This window comes from Diuraphis noxia, unplaced genomic scaffold, assembly GCF_037042655.1.
Source record: "Diuraphis noxia isolate RWA-SAM2 unplaced genomic scaffold, SU_Dnox_SAM2 contig0004, whole genome shotgun sequence".
NCBI lineage: Eukaryota > Metazoa > Arthropoda > Insecta > Hemiptera > Aphididae > Diuraphis > Diuraphis noxia.
Genome location: NW_028301714.1, coordinates 12,638,936 through 12,648,133, shown reverse-complemented (window position 1 = coordinate 12,648,133; position 9,198 = coordinate 12,638,936). Strand labels below are relative to the sequence as shown.

Sequence of the window (9,198 nt, the reverse complement as noted above, 5' to 3'; positions counted from 1 at the left end):
ATTTACATACATTTGATTATTTTTATTCTACAATTAAAATTATTTGTGATACTACACATGAAACTACATTAATGTCACACTAATACACTATGATCTTGTTCTTATACTATTTTAATGTGTTATCTTGTTACTATTATTAAAAATTAAAATACACAATATATTATTAATATTATTCAACTAACTTACTGTTATATAAAATTAACAAATTAATAGGTCTAGTATTATATTTATTTTTATATAATATTTAATGTTTTGTGCTATTTAGTAAAAACATTCTGTTATTGGGGACTGGGGTGCTTATGTTTTTATAAATTAAATAAAAATAATAAACACATTTTTTAAATAATTTACAAATATACTTACTCAAAACTCACTTATACGTTGATAAATTGTAAAAAAAAAACAACAATTTAGATACAGTTTTTTCTTACCCTAAAGTTTTTTTTTTTATTTATTTATTTAATAATGTTTATTGAATATTTACAATCTATACTATGTACAATGAGTAAATTTGAGGGAGGAATGACAGTGACGGGACGGTGAAAAGGAGGTTCATAGTAGAGCTACCTATACATGAATCTTAAGTTTATGTTAAGTTTTTGAGAAAGTCTCTCGACCAATATTGGTTAAGAAACTGTGTAGGGCTGCCTGGAAGACATTTTGACTGTAGTTAAGCTATGAGTTGGTTTGGGTGGCCTTGCATTTTAAATTAAAATTTCACAATATGTCAATTCTATCTTAATTTAAGCTAATAGCACAAAATTGGAACAAAATAACTTAATTGTTGATATGTAGTGGTGAAATTTTTTTTTTTTTTGGAGGGGGGAAAGGGTGTGTGGCAATGTTAAGTCTGATTTTAACAGCATTCCAATAGACAGATGCCTGCCATAGGGTTGTTTCTGTTTAACTATTATTATATGGTACTAGTGCAAAAGCATACATATTTTTTTCTAAACTAAAAATTATTATCACAATGATTTATTAATAATAATTAATAATTGGAATATATTTATATTAAGACACATGCATGAAAGTGGTGTGGTGTGTGTGTTATGAAAGAAAATTAATATATTCGATTAAGTATTGTATGTACAAAAATAATAATAATAAATATTATATTCCTCTATATTATACAGTGTCCCACGAGGATTTATCCAATACAATATCTTCTGAGATAATAAATATATCATACATCAGTATTTTTTTGTTAGACTCACATAGACAAGGGCTACATGTATTTTAATTTTTAATTTAATTTAATTGTTTACTGAAAAATTTAAAAAATAATTTTTTATTTTTGAAAAAATTAAAGATACCTATTAGCCGTTTGCACCAGTTACACTTAAAATTTAAGTCTACTTTAAGATCAACTTAAAATTTAAGTTTGTTGCACAGTCTTCAAATACTATCTTAAATTATTTTAAGGGAGGTTTAAATTAAACCAATGATGAACTGTGGCTTAATTAATTTAAGCATGACTTAGCTAAGGACTTGTAATCGTTTTTATCATAAATTATAATTTATCAGATTTTCTGTTACAGTTTACTATTGTTTTTTATGGTGTTTTATTATATTAGTGTCAGTTCTTATAGTAGGTAATATAATTTATACTTATAATATACTTTATAATATCAGAACTAAATAAAATGGAACTGGATATCCCCGAAGAGTATTTAGATATTTTTGAGGTTTTAGATGACGACGCAATAGAGTTAGAATTTATTTTTTTTGGTATTCCAAAACAGATATATCAGAGATCAGATTTTTTTTCTTCACTAGACGATATTGCATTTAAACGTCGTTTTCGTTTAAGTGAAGAGTCAGTTTTATTTGTCTTAACATACATTGAAACAGATTTGGAGTATTTAAATGACTTGTAAGTACCTAATAACCTACTTACAACAGATTAGTTAATTCAAATAGATACCTAATACTAAATGTATAAATATTAATGTTTCATAAACTGAAGGAACCAATCAGTTTCTCCAATTAATCAACTTCTGACTTTTTTGAGATTTTGTGCTACTGCTAAGCATTATATGAGTGTTGGAGATTTTATGGGATGCCACTTGTCTACTATATGTAGAATAATACACAGAGTTGCAAGGGCCATATCTTTAAAGTAAGGATTTTTGATGAAATTATAATTTGTTGTTTAATAGAACATGTAAGCCAAATAGATATAGAGTATAGACTATTATATATAATAAACTATAGTATACGGTCTACCGGTAACATCACAAAGTATAGTACACGGTCTACCAAAAATACATGCAATAAAATACATTAAAGCTAAATTTTTATTAACTTCTCTTTTAGGTGCAAAAAATTTATAAGTATGCCTAAAAATGATACAGAATTGAAAGAAGCAGCTAACGATTTTTTTAAAATAGCAAAGTTTCCACGAATCATTGGAACTATTGACTGCACTCATATTAGAATACAATCATTAGGTATTGATAATGTAATTTTATTAATATAAACTAAATTTATATTGACAAGTTATTTTTATATTTAGGAGGGGATGATGCAGAGATTTATAGAAATAGAAAAGGGTACTTTTCTATTAATGTGCAGGCAATATGCAGAGCTAATTTGAAAGTATCAAATATTGTAGCACGTTGGCCAGGATCCACCCATGATTCTACTATTTTTAATAATTCTAGGGTTCATTAACTTTACACTAAGTACTTAGGATGTCGTAAATATAAAATAAAGTATAAACTATATTCTATAAAGGCGGATTATCAATATTCGGCATCTGCTATCTAATGATAAATGCATTATCACAATAGTTATCGTGTTATCATTATGTTATTTATATTTGAAGTTCGGAACAATATAACGAAAATCGAATTAAGGAACACTTTACTAAGATTATTTATTTCCGAATGGTGCAATGCAACTTAAGTATCTTCTAAATTTAAGGACAGCTTAGCTTAAGTGTAACTTAGTAAAGTAACAGTTAAATGATAAATTGGTGCAAATGACCATAAGTTATAGTGTTTATTTTGCTGAAAATGTTGACCTTTCAATATTTTATTTTCATTAATCACATGATTTTTTTAGTTAATATATAAAACGGCAAAAAACCTCACGGGACACTGTAATTTTATAAATAACAACCAATCAGTACTTTTATTTATCATTGTTTTCAGACTTCAGTTAAACTAGTGCCAGTCGTTTATGATTTTCTATTCTTAAATATGTTAAATTTAATTTAGAAAATTAAATTATTCATTTTTTTGGGGTTTCTTCATTATTTCTTAAGAAAGAAATAGATAATAGCGCCAAAAAAAAGATCAAGTAAAAGTTAAAATTGCAAATCATCTCTAATGTTTAAAAAACAAATAAAACTTGAACATGTAAGCATCAGTACAAAAAACAGATTTTTATAACTTAAAATAATATCACTTATCAATTTACTGAATTCTAATTCGTATGAATAATTGTTTTTATAAAATATCCGCTATTTTCTTTTTACAATTTACAAATGATGCTGTTATCTAGTTAATAAAAAGGTTTGCAATAATTAGAGTAAAAAATATTAATATTATAAAATATGTGAGCTAGGGATAATAATTTGATAAAAATTAAATTATATACTGCTTGCGAGCAGTTGTTAAGTTATCTATTTGGGCTGTTCAAAACTTTTGGCCCCTTAATTGAAAACTGAGTTGATGTCCTTGTTGGTATGTAATGAGTTGGTAAGATGGAGCCTATAGGCTTGTACAACCGGCTCTTAGTTTGTGTCATAAAATTTTCTAAGTTTTCTGCATTTTGCAGTTTTTGAAGTATGAACACCTACTTACCCTGCTTTTATTATAATTTATAGTCTTACAAATCAGTTATTTTTGCTATATTTTTTAAATTTTATTTTCTCTTGTATAGAAATTGAACCATTTAAAATAAAATTTATTTAGTCACTTTTAATGGATTTCCTATGATAGAAAAAAACTAAAATAAAATACAATTTATTACAAAAAATATATGCATTTTCATCATATTGTTAACTCTCTATATTATACAATATTTGAACGGTGTAATTTATATAAAAGAGTTCGGGTCAGGATAAATAAATGAAACGTTATTATTAATAAGAACATGCAAATCATAAAGTACTGGATTACTAACAAATAATAACAAGAACGGTTGTATCGGTTGTCGGAGGTCACAGTAACGAAAACGGCGTTACCGATCGCTTATACAAAACTCAATACTCAACTGACTCGTCTGACTCTTTAGTCTTTAGTCTTTACTTCTTTAGTTCTTTACTCACGTGTCTCCGCAGTCGCTCCGGGTCCAGTCCTACCGGCCTAGAGCGCAGGGTGACAACCTCGACAACCAATAATGCCAGTGTTGGCGCTAACAAATATGATTAGAATATAAATTTAAATATGATTAATTCTTAATTAGGGAAAAAATTGCAAAAGGTGGAAAAATAATTGTAAGTACAAAATATGACAAATTTATGGGAAAAATATTAATTTTGGATAATTTCTTAATCAAATCTGTGTTTCACTGTGTTTTTTTCAATACTGTGTCACTGTATCAGTATTGAGGACTGAGGTAGACCATTTAGGTAGAGCCTTAGATTAGATCATAATATGATATAGATCATAATTTCATAATACCCATTTATATATATATATATATATATATATATATTTATATATTTATATTCATATATTCTCATATTTTATTCTGTGATAACTGATAATACTATCTAAGGCCCAAGCCGCGTCTGGACTATTTTTTTATCGCTGTGTCTAGATACCCGGGCGCATTAACAATTCGACTAATTTGGGTATCGAATATATACACGGATGGGTCCGTGTACCTACGCTTTATCTACACGGGCACCCGGGTATCTACTATCTAGACACAGCGTTTTTTTATAGCGTTTTCCACCGACCAGAGCCCAAGGTATTGTAAATTGTAATATCAACACCATGGCTAATTTAGTGACTCAGTCACCCTACCTCTAAATGTGGTTAAAAAGTGTTCCCTTTCACAAATTATTCGTAAAGTAATACTGTATTGCTGTTTAATTTTAATTATAAAAATTTATGGTTGAGTAAAATGTGTCACATTTCAAAAAATTGATTTTGTGATTTAAACCTAAAAACCCGGGAAAAATAACATGATTTGATAATAACAACAGCAACCTCTAAGGAGATTAAACCGATTAAGGTCTTCATAGTTCGTTCTATCGTTCTTCGTTGTAAAATTGACCGAATGAACGAAATGAACGAATCAAATGACCGAATCATTTGACTGATCAAGTGACCGAATCATCCCATCTCAATATTTAGCCATGATCACAGATATATAAAAATCACGGACTAAGATATATCTTAAATATATATAATATTTTTATATATCTGTGGCTATGATCAACACTATCACAGAACAAAACAAAGATATCTATCTTAATTCGCGGTTAATATCTAATCATTCACTGTTAACTGAGTTTCCATTCCATGCTAAATCATGGATCAGTATGTGCGCAGTCCTTCACGAGATTGTGTCTCAATGCGATCATACCTAATGGCTAATACCTATATATTTAGCAATAATGAACGAATCTTTCAAAAAAATTATTTTTGATATACTTGACTGGACTGTTGGTCGATCTGTTTTATATAAAATCACAGGTGCTGTGTTCAATATGGATGATCAAAACCAAGAGCACAAATCTGATAGTTCAGATTTGTCTGATGAGGCAGATACTTTAAATTATGTACTGTATCGAGACAGACCGGAATGGAAAGATGTACAACCAATCGCTCAAGACGATGGTCCAGCTCAAGTGGTTCAGATAGCATACTCCAATAAATGTAATAAATACTATTTGTAATACCTATTTCAAAGGACATATTATTAAGTGTGCTATAGCATTTTGTGGGTGTTAATTACATAGACATTATGAATATCGCTTGTCTTAACTTTTAGGCAAAATGTAATAGGTACATAACTTGATTTTTTCATTTTTGTTTACAGTTTCGGATGTATTTGATTATTTCAGAGCTGTTCTTAAATCAGGAGAGAAGTCTGTTAGGGTTTTGGGCTTGGTCACAGATGCCTTAACTTTAAACCCAGCTAATTATACTGTTTGGATATATCGGTAAATGGCTTATTGATTCGTGCACGTTGCATTTGGTCAAAAATATTTAAAAAATTTTCTTTCAGTTTAGAAATTGTTAAACACTTGAAAGTAGACTTACACAATGAATTAGAATACATATCGAATGTGATCCGCGAGTTTACTAAAAATTACCAAGTTTGGTATGTATTGTGTATTAATTTATACTCCATCCACATTAGCAAACATCTTGGCGGTGAACCAGGTTTTGTTAGGCAGTGATCAGGCGACATCTGTCTGTCATATCCATATAGTCAATTATCTGTATTTCTGAATCTAGTAAAGCCACATACAAGTCAGCCGCCGAGGTACCTTTTTAACGTTGATGGAGTGTAGCATAATATTATACATTATGTTTTATAAAATGTTAATTACCATAATCTGATTCTAATTAAATTAATTTTCAGGCAATATCGTAAGACTATTGTAGAAATGTTGAATGACCCATCAGGCGAACTAGAATTTACAGCTGATATTTTAGACATGGACTCCAAAAATTACCATGCTTGGCAGTACAGACAATGGGTTCTTACTACATTCAGGTAATACAGTAATTTTAAACTTTAAAATTAGAAATTAGTTTAATGTTAGATTTGTGTTTATTTTAGTAAGCTAATGGAGAATGAGCTGAATTTTGTTGATAATTTAATATCACATGATATGCGAAACAACTCTGCATGGAATCAACGTTATTTTGTTGTAAATAATTCAGATCCTAATAATGATGTAATTAATAAAGAAATTGAGTATACATTTGGAAAAATACAAATTTTATCAAAAAATGAAAGTGCATGGAACTATTTAAGGGGGTAATATTATAATCATATACTTAAAACAGTACATATTTGTTAATATAAATTAAATTACATTTATTGTTATTATAGATTATTATTATATTCTGAAAATGGAATCTTGGAAGATAAAGTTCGTGATTTTTGTTCAAAATTATATAATAAGGGAAATAGATCAACACACCTCATGTCTTGTTTGATTGATTTGACTGATGCCGATGATTCTACTAATCCTGAAAACATTGAAAAAATTAAGTTTGCATTAAAAGTATGTTCACTGAATTGATTAAGTTATGTACATGCATTGTTTTTAACCATTAGAAATAATATTAATATTTTTTTGTTCTTTTAGTTGTGTTCAGATTTGGCATCTATTTATGATCCTATACGTCGTTTTTATTGGGAATATATATCTAAAGATATTGAACTTAAATACAATTTCAGAGAACATGACACATAAATCATGTAAAATAAATTAAATGATAGAATAAAAGAGAATTTATATCTTTTTAATTATATTGTATCATTTAATGATTATTTAGATGTAAGGCAAAATTTAAAATTAACAATAATTGTTAATAATATTTTTAAATTAAATTTTATCAGTGATGTCTTTTATGTCATAATATTTTCTTAGATATTTGAACAAATTTAATTTGAATGTTTGTATTTATTTTTTGTATTTTATTAATTTTTCTATAGATTTCAATTTCAAATATTGTGAAGAACTTATATTATTAGATTAAGGCTAATTTTCCAAATTAATAATCTAATATTATGATGTTAATGTGTGTAACTTAAGTTGCCTATTTTTTGATACATACTACAAAGTAGAGATGGGAATTATGGTTCATTTAAGTGATCCGATTCATTCAGATCAGGTCATCAAGAAGATCCGGTTCAAAGACCCGTTCGCGATCTGATAGGTTATTCTGAGCATATATTGAATCAGAACCATTGAATGGGGATATTATGTTCTATTGTCGTGGTTCCCAAACGGTTCGCGTCGTTCGTGTCGTTTGTGACATGAGTAATAATATAATAGTATAATCATAATATGATTCGGGGATTTGGGACACAGTGTGAACCAATACGGAAAAAAATATCAGTGATCCTAATCACCTTAGTTTGGCGATCTGGATCACTCGTTCACTACTTTGAACCGTTCAATAAGATCCTTCGTTCGCGAACGACATCTCTACTACAAAGTAGAGAAGTTACCGTAATGGATGTTATAGATCATTGTATATTAATAATGTTTCAGAGTTAGTTAGACAGCCTATAATATAACTAAATTTATTTTTATTGAGATCAAGATAATTTCTTACTATTAAGCATTACTTTTTACTGCACTAGGTTAAATTAATTTTTGCCAAAAAAAATTGCATTTGAAAATGTCATTGAGTCCAATTTTAATCTGCCACTCTGGGTCTCTGGACATCACGTGCAGGGTTTTATTCTCGGATTTGTTTTGGTCAGTCACTGAAGACTAGTGATTCTTAATCTTTTTCAGTTCAACATACACCTCTTCAATGAGATAATTTCCAGCTTACACCCGCCCCCTCCATACAAGTAAGGACCAATATTTAAAATTCAAAATTTAAATTTTTGGCTAGATACATTGACAGGAAGGGAATAAGTAACAACTTAACTTCTTGTCATAGTTGTAGAAAGGTATTTTTAAGCTTGACCCAGGCAAACACGAACCAACCTGCTTAAAAACAATTTGGGTCTCACAGTTGTGGTGTTTAAGATCGATTAACTCCATTTGTAAAGAAGATTCAAGATCTCCCAATGAAAATAGATCTATTGTTGTCTATTTCACGTGTCAATAGACACTGGTGTTTTTTATTTTTTCCGTAATTCTGAAGTTGAGAGTTCACCGCATCTTTCAAACCTACTGCTCTCCTGAAGGAACAAAATAGGGTAGGTGTCAGGAACCTACAGCTTTTTAAAATGTGATCTGTGGTTCTTTGAAAAATATATCAATACATCCAGAATCATAAAATATAAATTTTATATATACTAAAGAAAAAAATGCTGTTTGGCTCCTGGACCGAACAACCTGTGCATCTCTCTGGATATTATGGTTTGGTAACTTAAAAAAAAATGACTCCTACGAAAAGGTTCCTGACTCCTGCCTTAGAGGGTAGTACCACCCACGTAAGAACCACTGTTCTAAACTTCCCGTACTTTTTAACCTCTTGATGCGCGCTTCGGATTAGCGTTCCGTTCATGGCTCACATAGTCTCGTACACCGTG

The 9,198-nt window shown here is 29.0% G+C and overlaps 1 protein-coding gene across 1 annotated transcript; it reads left to right on the top strand.

Annotated features, from left to right (window-relative positions):
* The first annotated feature begins 5,508 nt into the window (after positions 1-5,508).
* Positions 5,509-7,449, top strand: Fnta (farnesyl transferase alpha). Its single transcript, XM_089227460.1, has 7 exons — positions 5,509-5,840; positions 6,004-6,127; positions 6,193-6,288; positions 6,553-6,687; positions 6,754-6,954; positions 7,030-7,204; positions 7,289-7,449. The coding sequence occupies exons 1-7, from the start codon at positions 5,579-5,581 to the stop codon at positions 7,394-7,396; spliced, it is 1,101 nt and encodes a 366-aa protein (XP_089083586.1). The 5' UTR covers positions 5,509-5,578; the 3' UTR covers positions 7,397-7,449.
* The last annotated feature ends 1,749 nt before the right edge of the window (positions 7,450-9,198 follow it).

Bases quoted from the DNA above. Each gene is read 5' to 3' on its own strand.
- Fnta (XM_089227460.1), top strand. From the start codon at position 5,579: ATGAACGAATCTTTCAAAAAAATTATTTTTGATATACTTGACTGGACT. The intron at 5,841-6,003 runs GTAATAAATACT...TTTTGTTTACAG, and splicing joins GATAGCATACTCCAATAAAT to TTTCGGATGTATTTGATTAT. The intron at 6,955-7,029 runs GTAATATTATAA...TTGTTATTATAG, and splicing joins GCATGGAACTATTTAAGGGG to ATTATTATTATATTCTGAAA.